Source organism: Pagrus major, chromosome 10, assembly GCF_040436345.1.
Source record: "Pagrus major chromosome 10, Pma_NU_1.0".
NCBI classification, from domain to species: domain Eukaryota; kingdom Metazoa; phylum Chordata; class Actinopteri; order Spariformes; family Sparidae; genus Pagrus; species Pagrus major.
Genome location: NC_133224.1, coordinates 10,975,678 through 11,001,977, shown reverse-complemented (window position 1 = coordinate 11,001,977; position 26,300 = coordinate 10,975,678). Strand labels below are relative to the sequence as shown.

Below are 26,300 nucleotides of genomic sequence, written 5' to 3'. Positions count from 1 at the left end.
TGTATCATGTGTTGAAATATTTCTCTTCTCCCTGCTGTTTTTCACTCATTGAACATCTAAATATAGTTGTGTTTTGATTGTGAATCACCTTTTTTTTTTTTTTTACTTTCAACCTGTATTGAGGATTCTCAGGGGAAATGTGTGCATTTCTGTAAGTGGAACAAATTAAATATAAGTCAATGCGAGAGGCTTTCGGAAAGCATTTTACACCTGAGATGTGACAGCCAACATGTCAAAATGAAAACGTTTCTACCCTTAGAAACGGGTCTCTTTTGTAAGCAGAGGCGCTGTGTCGTCCTGACCTCACGGGAACACACAATGGCTGCCGCTTTTGTGCCACTTGTTCCTGTACTTTCAGAAAAGTGGCTGTCTTGGTGTAACACTAGAGAGGTGAGCAGTGGCCTCAAATTGTCCTCATGTAAATGTTTCGGAGATAAAGTAGGAGAAGGAGGAAACGCAGGCTCGTGTGAATGTCTGACGCCACGGCGAGAAACGCTGCCGACGTCCTGACACAGTGGTGAGAAACGAGGGACGGATGAAGGATGGATGGATGAAGTGAAGGGAGGGAGAGGTGGAAGGTCAACCACAGCCACATGTGAAGTGTGGGACTGACATCTGGACTCCTCCATCTCTTCTCCTCCTCCTCTTTCACCCTGTTCATTATTTTAACTCCGTTCACAACACGTTAACCTTACCGTGTGTCTGTATCTAACGTGTGTGATCTCTTCCCCATTCATTCATTCTTTCGTCATCTTCCTATCACTCCCTCTTCCTCCTTCTATTAGTCTCTGTCTGCTTCCTGTCTTATTTGTTTTTTGTTTCCTCAATGTCAACCTCTTTCTTTCTATCTCGCCCTCAGTTTTGATCTGTCTGGTCTTGTTTATTTACACTACGAGGGTCAAGGGTCGTCCATTCCTACGAGCATGTGCACTAGAATTGCCTTATTTTGTGACAAAAGCGTTTTTTGTTGATTTGTTGATTTGATTGGGGATCCTTTACATGATAAAACATGCTACTTTAAATGTCTATGAGCGTAGAAAGTGAAGTTATGGCTCTCGTCGCATCAATTTCGATAGGGGCCTGGTCTTGATAGCCTGAAATGACCGCCCGGGGGGCGTTGCCAAGATGGCTGCACAAAGGCAAGACCGGCCTTTAACATATTTGATGTCAAATCCAGAGTGACTGAAGTGCAACGGAGAGGCTGAGCCAGGGACGCTGGAAGTCAGTCACAGTTGGAGGTGCTGAGGGGTCAGTCTATACAATGACACAGTAAATCGTGCGTGACAATCATGTTTTCTTTATTATTTATTATCAGGGGCCAGGACACACATGTATGTTATTGTTATAAACAATAATTTTACAACAATTTGAAAATGATTTGCATGACAGCAGACTGAACACCAACATATTATGGGTCAAAGCGGCCACATCAACTACAGTCAACAACAGTCAGGAGATGAAGTTGGAGAGAAATTCCCCAGACTCCCTTATAAACTTGCTCAATTTTGTGGGTTGTTGAATTAAGAGATACTTTATAGACTGGCTGAGCTTGTTCGAGTACCGTGGAGGAGCTCTACACAGAGGCTTGACAGTGCCATTGTTTGGCAGGCATCTTCATTTTTATATGCTTCCTAGTTGGAAAGCACCGATGTCATTACCACAGATATCCAGGCAGATAGGTCAGCGATATCTAGACACACAAATTGGATCGGATTGCTTGCAAAGAACAGTGCAGACGATCTTAAAGGTGCAATACTTAAGAAGTGGCAGTCTTGAATTCATCCCAACAAATGGGGGCAACCAGTCGCCAGAGTAATGCTAACTCCTGCTAAATGTATTCTTTTCATCCATGACTGTGGCTACTGTTACCTTGTTAGCTCACTTAGCCGTGCAGCTAGCCAGACTACAAGGGGACTGATTCAAATCTCCACCTATGATATTGGACACATCCAAAATCATCATACGTCATCAGTGGTTGTCGATGGCGTCTATGTAATCGGGCGCGACCAGACATTCCCTATATGCCGTCTCCAGCTGTGGCATGGACGCTTGCAGTTTGTTCACAACTCGCAACCGAGACATCAGCAAACTCTAGTAGTGATTGTTTTGTGCTTGTTCTAAAGAAAAGGACCATAATACTTGCAAACAAGAATCAGGACACCCTACTCCTAGGCGTGAACGTGCAAACCAGAGGGGTAGGGCTAAAGTGTATTGGGATCGGGCCTAAATATTAACTTCAATGATCTTCTAGTTTCTTTCCGTCTCTACTATATTCTATAGCTCATTTTCCCTCCCTGGCCTCACTCCTCCCTCTTTCCTCGCTCTCAGTTGGGTCCAAAGGTTACCTGCTGTCATCAACTTTTGCCATGTTGCCAAAGCAGCAGCTCAAACACACTGACGCTAAGTGCACACTGACCCTCTTTCTCACACGAACACTCCCGTTAGCTATCGCCGCACACACACACACACACACACACAGTGCAGCAGACCAAAGGTGCACTCTGAGCAGCCACTTTATCATTTGGCTTTCTCCTGACTCGCATTGTACAACACACTCACAGGACGGTACGAGAGGCAGAATATAGGCGTGACTACATGTGTATTTGTCAAGAGGGGCTCATTAGCCACTGTCCGTCCACCTCAGACTCAGAGGGTGGTCCCTCCACTCCCTATGTGTGTTTGACATTACGGTCAGGTAATGAAGGTGTTTGTCGGAGGGTCAGGACATCTGGAGGGGGTCTGGAGAGAGAGATGTGGGCTTCAATCAATTACGGTGAAAAAAAAGGGATAAAAGTGTTGGAGAGGGAGTGAATTGGTGTGGAGAGAAAGGCAGACATGAAAGAATGAAAAGAAAGGAAGTTAGCAAGACTTAAGAAGGTTTCTACATATGGTGGATAATTGGGGAGTGGGGTGAGGTCCAATTATAGACCTACCACCCACTCCGACACAGAAAACACTCCATAGGGTGCATGATTATGGTAAGCAAGGTGTGTGTGTGTGTGTGGGGAGGGCATGCACTAATGATTTCCTGGTTAGGGTTGGGGTGCTAGGGCGCCTTTTTAAAAGCTGTTACAATGACCTTGAACAAGAAAATAGGGAAATGTGTCAATTACTATTTTGGTGACATGTTCAAATAACTTGTTTTGTCCAACCAACACTCAAACACAAACACAAAAGCTAAAGGTATTAGATTTATACCACATTTGAAACAATGAAAAGTGGCAAGTCTTCATATTTTTGAGTGTATGAGATCAGCATATCCTGAAAGCAAGGCTTCACTAGAAAGCAACTGCCAGGTATGTAAAACTCAGCGGGCATAACATGCAAATATATCTGACCACAATTTTGTGTGTGTGTGTTCGGTCCGTGTGGCTTGAAAGCTGTATGGGAGATGTTATATTACTGGTCACATGAGCCCATAGATCACATTCCTCTGGGTGAATGTGTATATGTGTGCGCTTGTGTGTCTGGTCCCGTTGGAAATCCCCATCAACTGTGTACCCGTAGTGTGTACTGACACTGGATATGCCCAGTCGAAGGACAGGAAAAATGACACAAAGGGGGAGAGAAGATGAGAATGAGTGACATAATCTGAGTGTTGAGCGGCTGACGCACAACATTTAATGTGTAGACCAAACAACAACAACATGAGGGATAAAAGGAGTTAAAGGGGCACTACGTAGTTTTGGAAAAAGAAATTCAAACTCAGATGTAATGAGGTATTAATTTATCTTTTCCATAACTGAATAAACGAGCTGTTCTCAGAGGAAAATAAGGTCCCCAGAACACTGTTTGAAGCTGGAAAGGTGGCAGGGTCCGCCACATGTAAACAAAGTAAATTAGTGTGAAACTGTGCTGTCAGTTTGTTTATTCAGTCAAGAGAGTTTGTTTATTTAGTTTGTTTATGCAGAAAAATATCAGTCAATGAAAATCTTCACCTTCTGATTTAAAATTTCTTCCCCAAAACTACACAGTGCACCTTTTTAAGATAAGAGCCTACAGAGGCTATTCAAAACTCAGGGTGGGAAACCATAGCACTTTAGATAGATAGATAAAACCTACCTCAATACATCGGACTTCCTTGCACTAACCAATACTGTTTTCCACACCTAAACCGAGCAAAGTGTGGCAACTATATGATACCAATCATAGCCAGTTTTATGTCAACAATCTATTTGCATCTGTGTGTTTTAGATTATTCAGGGATACGTTGTTCAACTCGCTCTGGTCATGGTGATATGCGGCCCCTTATTTGTTTTGAGTAGGAATTTGACAGGAAACATGTTGTAGCTTTGAAAAAAAAAAAGAAAACAGAAGGGATTTTTTATTGAACAAATGCTTTATTATTATCTGATAACATTGTATGTGCTGACAGAAATGAAACATCATATAAACTTAATAAAAAAACAAAAGCTACGGTAGAATACAATACAATGGATAAGCAAATCTACAAAGTATGATAACTATGAATTTTCTTTCCAAGGTATACTCCTATCTGTTACACATCAGCAGGGATTTCGTATGTGGATTTATGTGGAATATAACGTGTCTGATTTAAGATGAAAAAACACTGATCTGTTTCAGGGTTCTGTTCCTGCTACAGCAACGGTTTATTAAACGGATATTATCACACTATAACTCAACAAGATTTATTCAGTAACGTCTATCTGTCCTAACAATAAATTTGTCCTCCATCAATTTCAAATGCACTAGAGCACGATAGTTGAATCTCAAGTGAGCCAAATTTAGCTTGGCTGTAGTCCAGTGGTCTATAGTGATATAGAGCGTATGAATCTGCAGTACAGTTTAAGTGCTGGATGCTCATAACAGTGGTGGACTGGGCATCTACCCATGACCGAGCGTGTGGTATGAACGGGTCGAACAAAGGTTGAGGCCATTATTCATCACAGTTGATACAGGGTTTATGTGTGAAAGTGGTATTTCTGCCTCCTCTGTTTGTGTCCGCTAGACGTGGACGCATAACCTTGATGGATGCTCTTCTCTCCCCTCGTTCTTCTACTTCTACTGTTGGACCAACTGTACACAGCAATCATTTTATAGTTTGTTTAAGTTCAACAAGTTGGAGTTGTTTGCTGCAAAAAATACAAATGTTTTTTTTTTTTTGGTTTTGAGGATTCTCATGCTGTTCCGCTTGCAGGCTTTCATAAGCATTTTTAGTTTTAAAGGGGCACTATGTAGATTTGGAGAAGAAATTCAAACTCAGAAATATTTATTTTTTCCATAAGTGAATAAACAAGCTGTTCTCAGAGGAAAATAAGGTCCCCAGAACACTGTTTGAAGCTGGAAAGGTGGCAGGGTCCGCCACATATAAACAAAGTAAAACAGTATCAAACTGTGTTGTCCTTTAAGGTCAATTTGTTTATTCAGACAGGAAAACAAAGAGAGTCTGTTTACTTAATTTGTTTATGCAAAAAAAAAAAAAAGTTCATAAAGATCTTTCTCTTCTGATAAAAATGTCTTCTCCAGAACAACACAGTGCACCTTTAAGTCAGTGAAGTTGAACCGAAGCTGGCTAGTTTGAAGAATCCTTTAATACGTCTGACTTGTTTAGTAGAGAGGAGCACTTTCTAAGGTGGAATAAGGCTGAACTTAACAGAGGAGCATGCATAATGTGTGTGGAGCAGCTACAGAAAAACGTTCGTCTCATTTGCCTCCCAAGCCAGACATTTGATTTGCAAATGATTTGCGGAAGATGCGTTCAGTAGAAGGCACGGTCGTCTCTTCAGATCATCCAAGCTGACTGTTTCCAGTTTAACATGTATTCATCCTCCGTTGACTCGGAGTTAAATAACTGCTCAGGGTTCAGTGAAAACGGCATCTGATTTCAGGTCACGGCCTTTAGATGGCATTTATAGTGTGAAATTGGAGTTGTACAGTTTTCCAACTGGTTCCAGTGAGTAAAACACAGGTCACAAGTTCAGTTATTTAAAATGTAACATTGGCTTTGTATTTGAAGTAAACGCAGAGTTAAGCTGTCATTCTTCTGGCATTTATATGAAGGCTGGTTGGTGGAGTGAAGCATCTCGCATCAAACAATTAAAGTCTTATGATGTGGTTGGATTTCTGCTCTCATTCTCTACTCCTGACCTTTTTTGTTTCTTTTTCCCCCCAACCTTCACCATTTCTTCTAATCCCACTCCTGTCCATCTTCCTCCCATCTTCCTTTAAACAATCTCTTTTCCTTTCTCTGTCCTCCTGTCCTTATCCCAATCCAAATGTCTAACTCCCTCTTTCCATTAGCCGACCTTGGAGCCTAAACTCAAGGTATGTTTAGTTTAAAATGTACTTAAAACGTACATTTCCTGGGAGTGGGAGTCGAGTTAAAACTAAGGAGGCCGCTGTAAACAATAGCCCAGCGTTTAGGGGAAACACACTTATTTGCATTCTTGTGCTGAGATAGATGTTGCATGTTTAGCGTAAAGACCAAAATGCTCATAGTGACGTGTATACGTGACTCATCTGTCGCTGTAATAACAAACAATCTTGGTCATCAACATTGTTTCCCAGGATGTTTGTAATCAAGAGACTGTCTGTCTTACGTACACATCACCTAGGAATTGGATCATTAGCTTATAGCAATATAAAAGTATAATTTGTGTTGTGTATTGATTAAGGGATGCCGTTATTGATTGCTTCTTTTGTACCTGTTTTACAACCCATCATAGATTATCTCGCCATTTAAGGCAGAGCTCATAAATAGACAGTCCTAAATGGAGTCCTGTAAAGTAACATTGTGTTATTTGCCTGTCTTTGCTTCAGTATCCTAACGTGGCTCTGAAAGTCACAACACAACATTACAGAAAACACAACAACATTTGAGGAAACACAACAGCATGTCATAAAACAGAAAAGGTTGTGTTTTCTGAAATGTTACTGTGTTTTGACCTTCAGGGCCACCGTACTATCCCGCTTCATTTAGGTCACAGAGAAATTGTGTGTTTTCTGTTTGTTTGTTTGATCTTGGGAAAGTTTTCTGTGGGTTGCCAGGCAGATCATTTTCTCTGACCATCTGATGGTGATGATGCCGATACTGATGCTCATGATGACATGTAGACATGAGTCATCTGTCACTGTAATAACAAACAATCTGGATCATCATCCTTGTTTCCCAGGATGTCTGGACTGTACGTTCGTCTGTTGGACTAGAGTATGACCGCTTACCACTGTAATTACAGAGCCAGTAGCTGCGTGCGTGTGTGTGTGTGTATGTGTGTGCGTGTATGGTTATCGTAACTTGCGTATGACTCCATAATGATGATGCTAATGACATGTTGAGGCCGGCTACCGTGGCATCATTATGCTGCACATGAACGGGATCGTCATGCGGGCCCAACTCTGTGGTTTCCAGCGTCGAAACAGCTGTTGCATTACACGTGCACACAAACACAGAATAGCTCTGCCTGTCTTTCTGTCTGTCTACAATCTCATAATGGCAAAGCACCATAAAACAGCAGGTACAGCCACTGCTGCCATAAAACGCTTTTTTCATGTCACATGGTCCTTCTATATTGCTGTGAGACTTCTGTAAAGAGAGCAGCTGCTGTGGTATTCTCTCTTTTACACCAGAAGTTATCTTGTTTTCTTAAAACCCGTTAACATCCACAGTGGAATTTTATCATTTCCAGCACAAATCACAAAAAATTCAAATGAATGTTTAACCCCCCATTTTGTGATATTTTGTGTTTTAAGAGAAAATGTGTGTTTTGTTAAGGCATTATAAATATATGACAAAAAACTGTTTATGTTCTTTTATGTGTAGTCAAATATCTGACAAAGTTTTGTTCCACCTCTAACGAAAATAGTTATAGTTGGTGGTCATCAATACAACTTGGGAATAAAATGAATCAGGGCCCCTGAAAGAACCTGCTGGACATAATAAGAAGACTACATTTAATTTAAAATGTCATGATGTACAAGGCGACTGAGGCTTAAATTAAAATATGGTTTCTTACAACCATTATTCTTATTTTCATAACTTTGGCCATATTCCCATTGGTAGTATCACTTTTAAAAAACAAATCTGAACATGTATCATCTGTTCACTCGAAGCCCCTCCACCGCCTCACCAATAGACAAGCCAATGTAACGGTGGAGCAGCTACATCACGCATTTAGCCAACCGCCTTATTTTATCTAACACTTCCAATCCATCTGTGCTGCTGAATCCTGGACACTTCCTCAGTTTACTTCTCAGATTGTTTTGGTGTTCATCTGGTGTCTTGCTTAACCCATGCGGAAGCATGACTTGCTAGTTTTCTCCATTTGGTGTTAGCAAGAGAACAACAATAGCCTTGTTACTGATACGCTAACAGAGCATAAATTGGGTCAGATGGTTGGTGCCTTCAGCATGAGTACGTGAGTACATTGAGTCCATCTCAGACTGAATGACGCTTGAACAGTGACATGAGAACCCTGAATCGTACTTGCCAAGTTGATTGCTCAAATGTAGGAACACAGCAACATGGCAACAATGTCACCAGACTGGTTGAGAAACATGAGCATAAGACAGGTTTTAGCCAAACTTATTTAAAAGATAAAAGATGAGAAAAATGATAACGTGTTTTACCCAAACTCCTTTGTAATCAGGAAATTGGTGAGTGAATTTGCTAGGGACCAATTTACTCACCAATCTCCTGGGTATACCAGACTTTGTCACGTAGTTTTCCAGTTTAATGAGGCGTCATAGTGGCTTTTTAGGTGTGCTAACTTTCAGTAACACCCCTAAATAACTGCTCGTATGATCATCTGAACACGTGTTTTATTCCCTGGTCAGATGTCATTCTTACAAAGGTGCCTTAACTATGAAATTAAGACCCAAGTTGTAATAAATTATCCAATTATTATCTTTTTCAGAGCTTTAAGTACACTGGTTATAAAATTGGAGCTCACTATCTCTGTACTTGCTAACCCTAACCCTCCCTTAGCCCCTTAGCCTAAACTTAACCATCACAACTGAATGCCTCACCCTAACTCTAGCTCTAACCTAACCACTAAAACCAAGTCTTAACCTTCCAACATCCGTTTGACGTGAGGACCGACCAAAATGTCCTCACTCTGTGGTTAAAAACTACAGTCCTCACTATGTAGCAAGAACAAGTGCAAGTGTGTGTGCGTGTTGGAGGCGGAGGTGGATATCACTGTTGTGTGTTCGTCGAACTAACGTCTCTATTTCTGTTGTCGTCTAGGAGCCCAACAGCGGGCCCCCCACCCTGGTAACCCTGAAAGTCGACCCAGATGGATTCTTCCTGTACTGGACTGGAGGGTCCAACCTGGTGAGACACACACACACTCTCTCTCTCTCTCTCTCTCTCTCTCTCTCTCTCTCTCTCTCTCTCTCTCTCTCTCTCTCTCTCTCTCTCTCTCTCTCTCTCTCTCTCACTCACACACACACACACACTCACACACATGTACACAAACTTGTTGGTCTCAAAGTAGGCCAGATGGACTGCCGCCCATCTCTCAAAGTATCCACAAAAACACACATGATGGAATACAAATGGACCACGCTGAAGCTGACCACAATGGATTTTTAATGCACCAACACGAGTGCCAAAATGGATACCATGCGCGTTTGTTTGCGTTAACTCTACCACATATCGCTGCACCCCTTTGTCCTCCTGCTTCCTTCTCCTCTCTCTTTCTGTCTCTTATCTTGGTTTTATCCATTAGTCCATTAATTCATCAATTTGCTGATTTCCTGATGTCTTTGTGGTCTTCGTCCTTCCAGCCCTCCATCTCTTTTATGCCATCCATCTTACTTGTACTATCTAACAATCCCCCACCCCCTCCCTCCCCTTCTATGTTCGGTGGCTGTGCCTAAGCCATTAGTTTGGTAATATTGGATTTTAGGCATTCAGCTGACATAATTAGAAAGAAGAAATGGGCAGTGAGTGTGCAGGATGTGGGGTTTTGAGATTTCGATATGTGGTTGTATAGTGCGGCGATGTAAAAGGTGTTTGAATATTTTATTTTAATATCAAATTCTGATGATGTTAATCTCGAGATTTTCATAAACAAATCCCATACATCTACATGCGTACGTGTGTGATGACGGCCCGGCCAGAACATTTTCGTGAGGCCTCTCGGATCAAATGACACTTCGGAGTGGCTCAATTAACCCACCCCTCCCCCACCATCGCTCTCTATGTTTTTCTCTCACACACACTGCTCCCCTTTTTATTTCTGGCTGTCTATTTATCCAAAAGCATGTAGGGAATGACCTGTCGATAGCCAATATTATTGCTGCATTGTGTCTGCATGTTTCGGTGTGTGTGTGTGCATATCTGGGCCAGAGAACACGTCACCCCGTCCGTCTTCACGTGTGTCAGCATGTGTCCGTGCACTCGCGTAACAGACAGATGCTTTAAATACTCACTTTATTCCTGATGTCTCGCTCGCGCCTGCACATGCGCGGCTCCATGTGTTATTGAGATAATAGGCCATTTGTCGCCCGAGGTGCAACCGTGACACTGTTTTGCAAAGAGTCAGACCATCAGTCGTTGAATCTTTTCATCGTGACGATGAAGCCGCTCCGCACAGTAAACTGTTTTATAAAGACACACAACTTTAAACAACACATTTTAGAGTCAGTCAATCAGTCTTTTCTAAGCCCCTTGTGAGCGTGATTACAGAAGCCCAGGTGAAATATCTCTTTAACTGACCATGAGATGTTCGCTTACTTGGCCTGAGCAACGCAAATCATTCATTTTCCTACAGCTGAGTCAGATTTTATCTGTGAAACAAAAAGCAAATTCCCAAGTGAAAGCAGTTTCCGGCTGACTCCCTTGAAACTCGCGCAAGAAGCGGTGCCACCTCATTTGCCTTTTGTGCCGCAATGTTTGGCTTTTTCTTTCATTACTTACTGACTGCTTTTCATCTCTGTTGTTGTTGTTGGCGTGACGGAGCTGGATTGTGGTCACTGCTCTTACTTCAGTAGCGGGAATGCTGCTTGCTGTTGGCCCCTGCCACAAAAATGAAATACGCCTTAAAACATCCAGACCACCCAGGCCAAAGACAGGGATATGTGGGAATTTAGACGTTAGAAGCAGGGTCAGAAACCAGCAGGGAATAATAACGGGAGTCGTTTTTTGTAATTTTAACGTCCTAAAAGATGAATATTGCTGCTCTAAATGTTTTTTATAAGATTTTTTTAGTCATTACTGTGGTGTTTTTGAACTTTCTTCCCAGAGATCCCAAACTGCGAGCTGTGTATTAAGTTTCTTCAATGACGCAGGTTTAAATCTGGCTCAGAAGATCTGGACAAGCTTCCTTTTAGGTCCGATGGAGCCGTGAAAATAAGCACACCTGAATTTATAGATTATCCTTTTTTCAAAGTGAACGGGTGGTGACTTCAGTGAAGCTTTAATTCAGCGTTGTGGCTCCCCAGGAGATTTCAAACCAGAGCTAGAAAGAAAGAGGACACGCCGGCAACACAGATATCCAGCTATTATTAATGAGAACAAGTTAAATACGCTTTTACACAGATGACGAGGGTATTCTGGATGGAACCCATTTCTCTGAATAGAGATACCCAAAATATTTGATCTCCAGTGCAGTTTTTATTTTTGCTGCTCTGCTTATATGACCTTAAATGACAAGCGATGCTGAGTTTTAAACTAACGATATCTTTCCGTTCAGAGGCGATCGAGACATATTCAGGATACCCGCTTTTGGCAAGTCATTTTTAGAAACTCCGCAAAGGACGTCCAAAGGTTTATAGCCCCAAAATGTCACGACAGATATGGTTTTACGATGCTCAACTTGAGATGAGAGAATAGAAAGTTCCACTTTTCTTTATCAAGGTGAGAAGGACGCAGCACTGACGGTGCATTTTATTTAGGACAGGAACCCTTACGCATGAAAGCTCAGCCCCTGTGGATTCGAGTTTCAGGACATTTGAAATACACACTCTCCAGAGTGTAACTACAGTGACGGGGGAATCCACATTATTTCAATGAAGTAATGTATCAGAATCAAGTCACTTCCTCAACTGTAATTCCAGAAATCATCATAATGATATAAAACAAAATAAAACTCGGGAACCTAACAGGGTATCAATGAAAATGTGTGATTAGATCTTATTCAGTGACTTCAGGTGTCATTCACCTCCGCTCTGTCAAACAGTAAACAAACCAAAGTTCAGTGTTTCCCACACGTAGACTTCACTGACTCATGTTAGCTTTTTATACTTCTATTTTTTTCAGTCTGTACCGAGAGAGCAATGCCACCTGCGATCGATTAACTAGGTGAAAATCAGCTGTCTTCCTACTTAATGTCGGCCTACTTATCCAGTTGCTTTGTACAAACTACTCCTGGCTTCTAGGATGTTGTTCGGTGCACGTTGGTTTTGATTAGCCACATCATTAACATTAAGCTTCCTCCTCAAGCGTCTCAACTGCGGTATCGTGGGTGAAATGATCCTAAACACAAGGTGTGTTTAACTTTATAAAACCTTCTGCTGATGTAGAACAACAGTAACCACCTCCTGTCCAGAGGCGGGTTCATGATGGAAAATAAGAGAAAGGGCACATGAATATTATACTTAACATCCATAGAAACGGCTGTGAAACCTCGTGCATGTTCCACTATGTACAGCCCGGAGAGGCACGTTCATCTATCATCCATCATTAGTCGTGCACTTATTTGGATCACCTGCCTCCCTCTTCCAACACTTGCTTTACAACTTTTCCTCTTAAAAATCTGCTTTATCTCATTCACCTCTCTTCCTCCTTCTGTATATCCACCTGAACATCTCCATCTCTTTTCTTTCCCTTCACTCATCTCCGTCTGTTTCGTGTCACCTTCTTCTCATGCCTCGCTTTGTTTAACGTGTCCCTTTCAATAACTCTGTACTTTCCTCTCTTTTTCCAACGTCTCATTTGTTTCCGTCTCTTCCCCTGACACTTCTCGAGAATGGTATTCTTCCTGCTCGACGGGTCGGCTGCTCTTCCTCCATCTCCATCTCTTCAAGAATAATCTTTTGAATCTCTTCCTCTCAACCCCTTCGTTCACCCTTTCCCCTCTGTTATCTCCCTCTCCTCATCTTTGTGTAATGTCTGAGGGTTCGGCTAAACAAGACCTCTGACGTGTGTGCGCCCAGAATTTCCCATAATGCTTGAGTCACTCGCGATAACGACCGACTGTCGCTGACGGACAAACACACATGCACACAGTGGCTTGGCAGTGAAACCTGGGAGACACACCCCAGCGTGCACCAGGCTCCACTGTTTTTCTTTCCCTTTTACTCACTCGCTCACTCAGCGTCCTTTAGTCCAGACTCTTTAAATGTCTCCACTGTTTGCACTTTGAGATACAGTCCTTATTAAAGGGGAACTATGTCGTTTTGGAGAAGAAATTCAAACTCAGATTTTTAATATTTACAATATTAATAAGGTCAGAAATGTTTATTTTTTCAATAACTGAATAAACGAGCTGTTCTCGGAGGAAAATTAGGTCCCCAGAACACTGTTTGAAGCTAGAAAGGTGGCAGGGTCCGCCACATATAAACAAAGTGAAACAATACGAAATCGTGTTGTCCTTTTAAGGTCAGTTTGTTTTTCTCAAGTACTGACAACAGGACTCGCTAACATAACATACGGGGCCCTGCCAGATGTTAGTGTAACATGGTTGATGCTGTTTGACGTAGCACCTTGGAGAGATATACTCCTACACCGCTAAGTCGAGCCGTCCAAAGGCAGGTTTGTTCCAAGTGGTCGCTTTAATTAAACAGTGCGTATTTCACCACTTTTCAAACTCGGAGGCCGAGCAGGAGTTCAGAATACACGTGCCCCAGACGACAGAAACCCATTTGATGAAGCAGCTGCAGCAGTTTTCCCTGCGTAAGCTCTTTTTAAATGCCAGCCTGTCCAGGAAAAACATACAGTCAACAGTAAAAATCTATTATTTCCTTTGTTTTGGGCCAGCTGTAACCCTTTCAATGACCTCTAAGTGCCCATGGTACCCAGTTTGGAAAACCAAATCCCCAATATACCCTCAGTGCTGGTTGGTGAGAGTCTGGCTGAGGCAAAAAAGTGCATGCCAGTGGCTGAGAAGGTTACACAAGATCCACATGCACATCCCAAATCCTCGCATCTGTCACAACATATGCTCACAGCCTCCTGCTAAACTTGCTCTGCGTTTTCTTTTTCAGTCCTCTGGCCAAACTCTCCTCTTTACGCTCAAAGCCAAAATGAGCTGTTTTTAGAGATTTAAGAGGTTTGTTGAAGGTAAAATAACAGCACCAACAAGTTGATTAGAGGAGCCGGCTGAAAGGTTTGTTGATTGTTCCCTGGTGGAGAGAGCAGCTGTTGACGGCTTGAATCGACAGTGGCTACAGTCGGTTCCAGTGGCGACCGGCAGTCCTCAAAATATACACCAAACGTTGTTAAATCACTCCTTTAGTCTAGTTAATAGCTTCTCAATGTGCAGCATGTGCACCAGTGAGAACAACTTTGAGAACCCATTCCTTAAGCTCAGTATCACTGAGCTTGAAGATCTTGAGTGGAGTATTCCTTTAATATTTGTGGATTTTGCTGTTGGATGTTGTAACAGGACAGTGTTGTAGCCTGCTCTGACCCCGATGTGGCCACATCAGCTAAAGTTCTCTTGAAAACATAAAGGTTATGGAGATAAAGTCTTTAAAAAAAGCACCTTTTGCTTTTTGTAAACAAATCCTCCAGAGAGGATACACCTCAACTATTTCAGTTTCAATACTTGGTTCATGTTCTAGCCCTTGTGCTGTTTTGGGTGTGTCATGTATTCTCGTCAATCAAATTTCCTTTTCACACTTCCTTTATTGACGGTATCTGATGATTCATGTTGTTTTGAAGAACAGTAAAGCCTGCTCTCCACTGCTCAGATACTCACTGCACCTTGTTGGTGTGTTTGAGAAATTTCTGCGGTCCTTTCCCACACAGCACCTATGATTTGTCAGCTGTAGCGTTTCCAATAAGTTTGATTTAGCGCCGACAGGCCGATCCTGGTGGAGCGCAGCCTCACCTGCCACAACGGGGATGAGCTGAGATGCACCTGGCACTGCGGCTAATCCTCCCTAATGTTCTGTTTTACTTTGGCTACCTCTTCCTTCTCACTTCAGCTGTTGGATCCTGCCCGGGTTCTCCACTGCTAATCCACCTTCAATTTGTCTTTCCCTCCTCTCTCTTTCACTTCCCGTGTCTCTCTGTCAGGGCAGCTGGTAGCCATCAGAGAGATGAGGCAAAAGTTGTTCCTCTAATATAAACTGAAGGATGACATTTCCTCCCTCCCTGCTCTCCATCTTTTCTTGCTCTTTGTCTTCCACCTCGCTATCTCCCATTTTTTTCCGCTCCCTCTCTTACTCCATCTCACCTCTTCACCTCCCCCTCCTCTTTCGTCTCATCAATGCATTTTCTCACGTGGTCCCTTCCTACCAGAGTTATTGCTCCTTAATTTCCTGCAACAACACTTCTAATCTCCCTCATTCTCTTCTCTTGGCGTGGGAAAGTGGGCAGGAAGTTACTCAGACGGGGGGTTATGGGGGTTCTGGGGACTTTCGTTGCCCCCTCTTCCCTCATCCTCCTCCCACTCCTCCTCCACAGTTCCCCTTTTCCCCTCTCTCCTTCCGTCCTTCCCTCGCCTCCTTCTTTAAGGTGCACAGGTCACGTCAATAGCACCTGAGCTTTTAGACAACTTGCCCCCAGGGATGTAATCGAGGCACCACAGAGCTCAGATTTAGCCTGTAATGGTGCAGAATTGATTTCAAATGCCTTGACAAGATTGAGGGGCGGGACACTAACAGATACCACAACACTTACTCTCATGTGTCAGCTGTAACCTGTGATTTGGATTTAACAAACACCCTCGGGGAGGGCTGCTCCTGTCTCAACACATACTGACTGGAGGTGTGACAGTGATTTGAATCATGTTGTTCCAGTATGAGAAGAAGTGGGCCTCATTAGTGTGAGTGTTGATTAATGCTGACATGTGTACGTACATTTATTTATTTTTCATTAACTGTTTGTTTAAAGTAGTGGTTGCCAGTTTGTGCTAATGCTAGCTACTGCTAATATCGCTAACACTAGCTAACTTTAATATTGCCAACGCTTACTAGCTACCATGAGGCAGTACAGTAGCTGGGCGCATCCCGTAGAAATCAGCCATTTTTCTATAACCAGGAGACAGTTAGCTTAGCTTAGCTTAGCATAAATACTGGAGGGGGTGATGGCTATCTTTGCTCTGTCCTGAAGCCCACTTGTGTAACCCATACACTATCCAAAGTGTAAAAACTTCCTTCCTGAGCTGATAGCCAAGCTAGCTGTTTCCCCCTTGTTTACAGTCTTTATGCTAAAGTAAGCTAACCGTCTGCTGGTGGCAGCTTCATATATAGTGTACAGACATGGTACCTTTTAACGGATAACTTGTCAGCTGACCTCTCCAAATTGCTTTTGCTTCGACCAATGTATTGATTATCAAAACTGTCAATTTGTTTTCTATTGATTGGCTGTCACTGCCCACTATAGATGCAACAGAACCATACCCAACTGAATTGTTGATACTGGTGTGTGTGTGTGTGTGTGTGTGTGTGTGTGTGTGTGTGTGTGTGTGTGTGTGTAAATGAGCCAGCTGAATTGTTATTAGAGCGATGTTGGCAGGTATGAGTAGAGATCTAATAGAGATTATCTCCTTGGCTGAAGTCAAACATCCAGAAGGTATTAACTTGGTACAAGGGGTTTACATAACACACACACACACAGGCGCACAGGAGGTCATTTTTATTCGCACACACACACACACACACACAGACAACGAGTGAGTGGTTGGCAGGGGAAGTTGAATGTGTGAGACGATAATGTAACCGCTTCCTCCCTCTTTCTCCTCTCCTCTGGCTTCTCTGTGTCACCAGGTCACATGTTTTGTTCTCTGTTGACATTATCTGTTCATGCACATGGCAGAGCAGTCTTCATTTTCACTCACGCACACACACGCAGCTCAACACACACTCGTGCGACACAGACATTCGGTTCTTCGCTGTAAGAAGAAGTGCGACGCGGCGCAGTATCGAATCCATTGTCCAAGCAGATGCTTCCTCCAAAATGTGTGTTTGTGTGTGAGAGTTCGTACGCTCTGTAGGGCCCTGCTAATCTCTCTGCTTAGCTAACAAAACTGCCACCTTGTGTGTGTGAGCGGCTTAGAAATGAAGGTTTGAAGGATAATTCTGGTTTATTACACCTTGAGTCTTAGTTTTTAATAGTTTTAGCAGCCATTTCTACCCTGAACTCACCAGACTAGGGGCAATAAACACCAGCTGTCAGCTGTCATAGGCTACAGGCTTCAAACACACTTCCAGGTTAGCTTCACTTACTGTATTTGGAAGAAAATAGTTAGCTAAACTGTCTGTTTGAAATACCATCACAGTTCACTGCTTCTTGCCAAACATTTGTTCACTGTGTTGGACTTTGTTGTAGCAATGTTAGCATGTTTCCGGATCCTAGCTATGACTGTGGTGAGAACAATGCCAACAAAACCGTATTAATGAATTAATGTGCTTTCTGTACGGGCAAACATTAGCTGTAAGCTAACTAGTAGCATACGCACATACCATTCTTGTGGAGGTGCCTGTGTGTGTTGCCAGTGCCTCTGTCCTTTTCCTCTGCACCTTGTGCAATTATGTAGTAACGCTAGTGCTAATTAATGCTTCCTGCTTCCAGTCTTTATACTAAGCTAAGCTAAGCTAATTGGTTTCTTCTTGAGAGATAGATGACACAATAGATACCGCACTTATAATTGTAGCCTATGCTAAACGTAAAGCTGGAGCTTGAAGGACACTATCTTAGCTTAGCATAACAACAGAAAACATTTTTATATATTACATTTTTATATAATATTTTATATATTTTTATAGTTGTACCTGTGTAGGTGTGTGTGCTTCCAGTCTTTAAGCTAACCTAAGCTAAGCTAATTGCCCTAGCTTCATATTTGGTGGACAAATTCAAGATTGATATTGAACTTGTCATCTAACGCTTGGCAGGAAAGTTAAAAAGCATATCTCTAAAAAAACTACACACACTCGTAAACAACTCTGTTTTTCTGGCCTCCTCCATCTACTTTTCAAGTTTTGTCTTCCTGTGTGTCAGTGTGTGTGTGTGTGTTTGTGTGTTAGTGGGATGTGGGCCGCTGCACATGTGGGTTTGTGTTGTTGTGAGTTCACCCCCACTGAGCTATGTGTGTTTGTGTTTCGTGATAGATTTATGATGACTGCAACTATTTTTGTTGTGTGTGAGTCTTTGTGTGTGTGTTCGACCCATTTCTGCCTGTATTTATTTGCACTGCGAGACACTTGGTATTTAACTACGTTGTTTATGTGCGCGTTCATTTTATCGACGTTCGACTTGTTTTTGCTTTTCTTTCTCATAAGTGATGATGTTTTTCCTTTCTCGTACACTTGGAGTTCATCCCCGTTTCATGTTTTATTGCTTCTTTTTTTCTCTTCCCGTCTTTGCAGCACTTCGTCTTCTCCGTTCTAATATTTCACTGATTACAAATCTCTGCGGATCGGTCGGCTAAGTAGCTAAAATGTTTTCTCTCCCTTTTATTTTTCGCCTTCTCCGGCCCACAAAAATATGAAACAACTAAGTGAGGAGGAAAGATGAAGACCAAGAGATAAACTGATAAAGGGAGAGTGTTATCTAATTGATATACAGAGGAAGTATTACAAGGCTACGGAGACACAGTTATAGAGCCGTCCCTCGCTTCACAGGGGTATTAAGTGTCCCCCTCCTTCTCTTCCTCTAAACACCTTGCCAACTCTCCCATCGCGGCCATAAAACAGTTTGAAGGCCTCTTTGTTCCACTTCTTCCATGTTTCTGTGTCCTTTAAAGTCTTCTTCTGTCAAGCCTACATCTCCTCTCCTCTCCTCCGCACTGATTGGCCGGTTGGGTCGCAGCCAAGTGGCAGAGGGTGGAGATGTACGCTATGCTCTCCTGGCACTGTGCGTGTCACTGGTGGTGCGTGCGTGTGTGTTCAGGAGGATCGGTTTCCTACATGCCGTCATTTGATAGGAGCAGTGATTGGTCATTCGAGACATATTTAGCCGCGGCGATCTTTCAAACACACACGCAGGAAAGGAGTGGCGCTCTCTCGATTGTTTGGTCGGCCTTTCATATTTTTCTAATCTTAAGAAAATGAATGGGGAGATTGGCAGGGCAGGAGGGAGGAGGGGAAGTGACAGGTCAATCAAAAGAATGAAGGAAGGAAAGGAGTAAGTTAACAAGAGGCTAATCAGATCACATTAACATTTACTGTACATGTGTTTGGTGCCTAAATATAGACTAACCTAATAAGTACTGTTGCATTAAAAACCACACACGCATGCACGCAACTGTAGCACAGCACAAAGATTTCCCTGTGTCATCATTTAGATGGTACAGTGTGTTGTAACAGGGTGAATGGTGTCTCTGCCCCCCCCCATCACTTGTTTCGGCACTGTGTAACGTCAGTGAGAGGGTCGGATCACAGCGTTACATACACATTTACTTCAACGTACAAGTTTTCAACACGTAACACTGTTATGACGTAATGAGTTTTGTTTGTAGTTAGCGCCTACGTTACATCTGACAAACTGTTACAGACCTGGGATTTGTATTTACGACAGTGGTGTTGCACTCAAGATTGCCGGGGCTGCCAAATCACACAAAAAAAGCCAATTTCTACATAATGTTGCTTTAAAGAAATCTGGCTTTGTGAAAAAAAAAGCTTATTTGCTTTCTTGCAGAGGATTAGTCGAGAAGATCAATAGTACTTTCATTTCTGTCCGAGTAATATAAGGCGACAGCTTAGCAATCGGCTAGCTTAGCATTAAGACTGGAAGCAGATACAGTTAGCTTATTAACATGTTTTATTTATTTTTTTAATCCATGCAACAAAAAAAAGGAATGTAAAAATGGCAAGTCGTGGTTTTATTGGAGGATAACTTCAGAATGCTGTTGTTACTATACTGTTTGGTTATTCAGAGCACCTCACTCTCTGAACGACAGAGCGTCCTCTGAACACTCAGGCAGTCGGAGCTAAATATAGCAAGAAGAGTGAGCACTTTGTGTGTGTAACATTAGCTAACTGCTAACTAGTAGCATGTGTTCCCTAAAACTCATTTTCATTAGTATATTGTTGCAGTAGAGCTGTCCCTTTTTTTTTATACAAAAATCAAGACTTTGCCATCTACGGTGTAGAAGCCAAAATACTTCCACACACTGCTTCCCAGATGTTTTAATGTTGTTACTGTCTGCTCAGGACAGCACTGCTTGCTATCGCTCTCCATTTTTGTCGCAAAAACAACATAAAATACAAAGTTTATGCAAAACAATGGCATAAGTAGGCCTACATTAAATAGGAGAGGTTGCGTCACAATCGGTGCGTTTACAGGAGGGATGTAACACAGAGAGCGTCTCTCTTTGACTGCAGGGCACAAGTGATTGACAGTGGACAGGAAGGGAAGAGCGAGGGCAGATTGTCACCTAAGGAACTGATCCTGGATGGCTTCATTCTAGCAGACGGATTAAAAAAATGCTATAAGCCTATAAAATGCTTAAACGGGTTGCTGAATGTACTGTTATATACCTGGGCAGTCCGCTCAAGTAAACTGTATGTGTGCAGCTGAACCAAAAGTCATACGGAAAGAGCACCCTCTACTAATTTAAAGAGCCACGCTCTCGTTTTATTGTCGAGCATCAGATTGGATTTACAACACACCCTCAGGATACGCGTTTCCTTCACACTCACAGCAGTGATGGTGTTGGTATCGCTGCCTGGGAACCAAAGAAAGAGGCTAAACTTCGTGTAGACTAGTTACCTGCCAAACATCTGAGTGCAACAAGTTCACACTGTTCTCTAAAAGTGGTAGTGCATCCTGGGAAATGTAGGAAATGACCAACTGAGGCAGAAGTAAATGAGGCAGGAGAAGGGAAAGTTCTTCATTCCACCAAAACCAGTAAATTAAAGTAAATTGTGGCAGTTTATCACAACATGACTCCTGGAAAACTCTCACCCAGACTCATTTGGAGCCATAATGAGCCTGCAGCCGAGTCTGGAGTGATAAATGGAGCGAGCTGTGTATTGGCTTAGCACTGGGAGGATGAATGGAGCGGTACAGCTGCCACGGCTAGCTAAATATTACACACTGAAACACACAGATACACACACGCTAAGGGAACAGAAGGCCGGAATATGTTAGGAATGTGCTCTCGGAGATGAGCGACCTTCACACGTACACACACTCGCCATGTTGCGCGCTCGGACACACAACTATGTGCAGAAAACGCGCACGTTTCCCACACTTTTCTGATAAAACACTGACACAGTTGCACCCATCTTGGTCGTGAAGATATGTTCACGCTCCTGTGTCACATGCGTCGAATGTGCGCTGAATTACAAGCCTTTTTCACACATGCACACGCCTACACACACACACTCACACACACACACACACACACACACACACACACACACTCCCATACACCCTGTCTTGCTCAACAGGTCAGGATGTTTCACAAGTCAGGACCTGCGTGTTGAGGATATGCCTGTTTGTAGTGTGTGTCTGAGTGTGTGTGTGTGTGTGTGTGTGTGTATTACATTACTAGCAAGTCAGAAAATGTTAACTGACGAAGACACACACACACACACACACACACTCACACGGGCGGCAGACAAAGTTGTAGTCTCATTACTGCGATCTCCAAGGAGTCACCATGGCAATGGCAGAATGAAACCACGGCCTGTGGGAGTGGAGGTGTGTGTGTGCACGTATGTCTGTGTGTGCGTCCTACAGACCCAGAAGCGGTTTATTCCCCCAGGAAGTTAGTAATTCTCCACAGGCCAATCAGAGGACAAAGTTTGAGACAGAGTTTAATCCAATTGGTCCAAACACTTCCGACCTTTATTACTCCCGGCCAATCCCAGGGGAGCGGACAGCCAGCAGGCCGATGACGTCGCAGCTATTATGAAGTAATGAAAGAAGGAATGAGGAAGACCTGAGTTCCAATACTTGAGCTCAGGATAGTGACTTTATGAGTTTGTCTTTGTTGTTATTTTTAGGCAGAACACGAAGAAAAGTTTGACAAACTGTCGCAGATTCAGATAAAAGAACATCAGGAAGAGAGACATAAACATTTGATGTCTTTTTTCATTAATCAAACATCTTAAGATGGAGGAAAAAATGTAAATTAAAAAAAAAATGCAGCTGCAAAGCCACACAGAGATGGAGGGAGAGATGAGGAGGAGATGCGAGATGGGCGACACAGACGGAATAAGAAAAGCGAGGGGAACGAGTGCAGGCTAAACAAATATTTACAGTGCGTCCTCCTCTGTGTTTATGGCTGGGTTTATGACCACACTCCTCTTCTTCTGGTCCACCCCGCTGCATTTCCACCTCCAGCTCCATCTTCACTTCACCGACCGCATTATCCTGTTACGCAGTGCAAATCTTTTCCCATCTTATCTCTGTGTGTTTGCATGTTGTGTATGCATACACGTTTGTGTCACAGCATCAGGCATGCAAATGTGGTTTAGATATCAGTCAGTGTGTGTGCGTGTGCGTGTGAGCGTGCGTGTGTGTGTTTTGCACTCTCACACAAACACTCACACAGAGTTCATGTGTCAGTGGTTGTGTTTTATGTCTAGAGAAGCAGCGGAGTCTGACAAAAGATAGATAATGGTGCATTTAATGGAAGGAGGAGAAAGCCTAGACAGAGCATTAGCTTTCAGCCTGAGGGATAAACTTCCACACAGGCCTTTGATTCAAGTTTTTCTTCTTTTCCCTCATCCGTCTTAACAGCACACTTTTGTTCCATCAGCATTTCTGCGCGCTGCTTCTGACATAACTTACAAACAGCAGAAAATGATCTTGTAAAATCCACATAAAAGTGTCGCGCCACCATGGTATGGAAGACAAAACTCGCTGAAGTTGAAATGCATTTCCTGTTCACCTATTTTATTTATGATCCGAAGTTAGAACTGTAGGAAGAAGCTATCGACTCGATCTCATGCAAATGGATTCAGAAGAAGACTGAAGAGTCTGCAGCCGCACACAGCAGTGCTTTGTGCTAAATGCTAAGACTAGCATGCTAACATGCTCACAGTGACAATGCCGAAAGGCTCATTTTTGCTCCCCTGACGAATGAAATAGATGTGACCGTTTCAAACCATACAAGTGTCACTGCCAACATACTTCCGTTGGCATGGATGCTGAGCAATACAACCAGTAGACTGCGACGCTGAAGGTGACATGACATTTCATGGCAAATGATCCACTAGTTATTAGATATTTCAGTCTGGACCAAACTGGTGGACGGACCAACCATTGACACGACACGACTAATTTCACTTTACCTGATTTTCAACACTGATACTGACATTTTGCTGTCTTTTAGGAGGTGGAGATTTTGGACATGGGCACCATCAGGGACACCAGAACAGGAAAATACGCCAAACTACCAAAGGTCAGTAATGTGTGTGAATTTGTGCGTGTGTGTAGCAGAGAGAGAGAATGAAGCCGTCACCTCCTGCTGTCGATAACTTTGTCCTCTGACCGGAGAAAGTGATGCTCAAGTGTGACTGTCACCGAAAGATGTGCGTGTGTTTCCTCTCTCAGCTGATGGTGCAAAGGTGACGGAGCACTAATGAGCCCGCTGACAGATGGGCCGCCAGACAGGAAGTGATATAACCAATGACTGTTGGTGAGGAAGTCATTGTGTAACAGTGGAGATCTGGCCCACAGGGACACTGATATATTAGCCGTAAACAGTTCAAACATATGCATGTGTTGACAGAGTGCAGACTTGTGGACCAAATTATTCTATAAACTGTCAGTATCGAGCAGCATTTTACATCATGACCTCAGTCACACACTGTAATTAAAGTAATGAACACTAGCTGTTGCTTCTGCTTTTAATTGGGATGCAAGAATAGATGCATCTTCTGCAATAAATCCAGAGCCACCATGTAACTAAAACTGCATGTAGATGAATATTGTCTCCTTAAAGTGCATGCATTTTATGGCTATTAGGTTGTAATGACATGTGCCCCTGAGACTGCTGAGTAATGTCAAGGTTGTGTTTACAAAAGGAACGACCAAAAGAAACCCCTTCGGTTTGTTTGTTTGGCCCAGGTTTTGAGATATCGGTCTCTGTGGTGCAAAATGATAATCGACAGTGCAGAAGAAGCTCTGATAAACTCATTGTATGCTACCTTCCAAGCGCTTAACAGCAGACAGACACCGTTAGCGACTAGCTGATAAAAACACAGAGGAGAATAGAGCAGCTGAAGGCCTAAAAGGAGAGCAAATATTGGATTTGTGTTCGTCAGGTGGGAAGAAACACAACTCCAGATGAATACCAGTGTTGCTCCGTATGTGCTAGATGTCTAAATAAGCGTCTGTTTGTGAACCGGTTCACCGTATCAGCTTCATAAGATCAAAATATATCAGTGTTGTGTTTACAGCGTGTTGCCAGAACAGCATTTCTTCTCCAGAAGCAGCGTTCCTGTCGCTCTGGAAAACACACAGGACGCGCTGTCGTCAGATTTACGATCGATAAAGTTCCAAAGAAATCTGTTAATATTGAGCTCTGTGGATTATCTTTGGTAACGTGGACACTGTTTTGCTTTTAGTGTTTATTTTCGCAGTTTGGTTGTACTGATCCTTCAGTCTCTCGATGATGAAGTGCACTCTGCTGCGCTGCTTTACTTTTCTTGACAAACAGTCATCCCAGTTAATTTATCTAATTGAAATGGAAGAGAAACGCGATAGAGAGGGGCCGGATGGAGAGTAAGGCCTAATTGATAGAGAGACGCTGAGTGTTGGAGAGAGTTTGTGGTGGAGAAAGAGTGGTCTGAAGAGGAAGAAAGAGTCGTTTGGTTAATTAGATCAGAGTGCTGCACCACATGCATCACATTTACTGTTCTCTGGAGATGGAGCGATGGACATGGAGCGGGAAGGATGTAGAGTATATATGCACAAATCAAACAACGCTGTGGTCAATATTTATATCTTGTATGTGTGTGTGTGTGTGTGTGTGTGTGTGTGTGTGTGTGTGTGTGTGTGTGTGTGTCAGGACCCAAAGTTGCGGGAGGTGCTCGGCTTCGGTAAAGGTGAGAACGTCGAGGGGAAGCTGGTAACCGTCGTCCATGGCAACGACCTGGTCAACACCTCCTTCCTCAACTTCCAGGCTATGCAGGAAGATACAGCCAAGGTAACCATGTCACCGCCATCCCATAACCTGCTTGTGTTAATTATACTCGCATATGATATTCCCTCCTTCCTTCCTCCTTATCTCCTTCTACTTGTCACCTTCTGTCCTCAGGCCATACGCTGATTACTCACTTTTACGATGTTGACAGAGAGACGTGTGCGTGTTTAGGAGCCGTAAAGACGGATTATTTCCTCTGTTTGTGTGTGTGTGTTGTAGAAACTGTTTCCCTCAGTTTTAACATCAGACCAACAGTCAAACAACCCTGTTTTATCATCTCGTTCCTGTCCGTGTGTGTGTTTGTACGTGCATTTTCCAGATTTGGACAGATGAGCTGTTCACTTTGGCCACAAACATACTTTCCCAGAATGCATCGCGGAACACCTTCCTCCTCAAAGCGTAAGAAGCCGGCGTGTGTCTTATCTCGACGTGAGGAGTTCAGATGGTTGATTTTAACGCCTCCCTCTGTCCGTTCCAGGTACACCAAGTTAAAGCTGCAGGTGAATCAGGATGGGAAGATCCCCGTGAAGAAGTGAGAAACACACACATCAACCGCCTTTTTAAACTCTATACAGAATTTCAGACACCACTTCCCCTCACGTCTTCTTTCCTTTCCCCTTCGCTCTCTCTCTTCCACTTTCTCTCTCGTCTCTGCTGTTTTTATGTTGAGAAACAATAAACTTTAAACTGACTGATATCTCTCCATCTCTCTTGTCTTCCAGTATTCTCAAGATGTTTTCAGATAAAAAGAAAGTGGAGCTGGCTCTGGAGAACCTCGGCATTAACAAGGTAACCATCAGAAGCGATTACTGGCAAGATACGCGTCCCTTTCATTTGTTAATACGTGACAATAGTTGCAGCTCAGTCTCTCACCCCGGGGTGTTTGCAGAGCATTCTGGGCATGCCTTGACAATGTAAGGAAGGCAAATAAAAAAGTCTGTAGCCCTATAGGAGAGTAGCCTTAAAATGTACATATTTTTTTTTAAAGGTACACTATGCAACTTCTGTACGGGCTTATAAACAAACACAAAGACAAAGCTCTTGATATGGAGGACTAGCAGTTTGCAA

The 26,300-nt window shown here is 43.0% G+C and overlaps 1 protein-coding gene across 1 annotated transcript in view; it reads left to right on the top strand.

Annotated features, from left to right (window-relative positions):
* plcb3 (phospholipase C, beta 3 (phosphatidylinositol-specific)) overlaps positions 1 to 26,300 on the top strand; it is a 52,409-nt gene that overhangs the window by 7,187 nt on the left and 18,922 nt on the right. The window contains exons 2-7 of the mRNA XM_073474499.1: positions 9,206 to 9,292; positions 23,418 to 23,486; positions 25,098 to 25,235; positions 25,552 to 25,631; positions 25,711 to 25,764; positions 25,955 to 26,021. Coding sequence (XP_073330600.1) covers positions 9,206 to 9,292; positions 23,418 to 23,486; positions 25,098 to 25,235; positions 25,552 to 25,631; positions 25,711 to 25,764; positions 25,955 to 26,021 — 495 coding nt within the window. The remainder of the gene's footprint in view (positions 1 to 9,205; positions 9,293 to 23,417; positions 23,487 to 25,097; positions 25,236 to 25,551; positions 25,632 to 25,710; positions 25,765 to 25,954; positions 26,022 to 26,300) is intronic.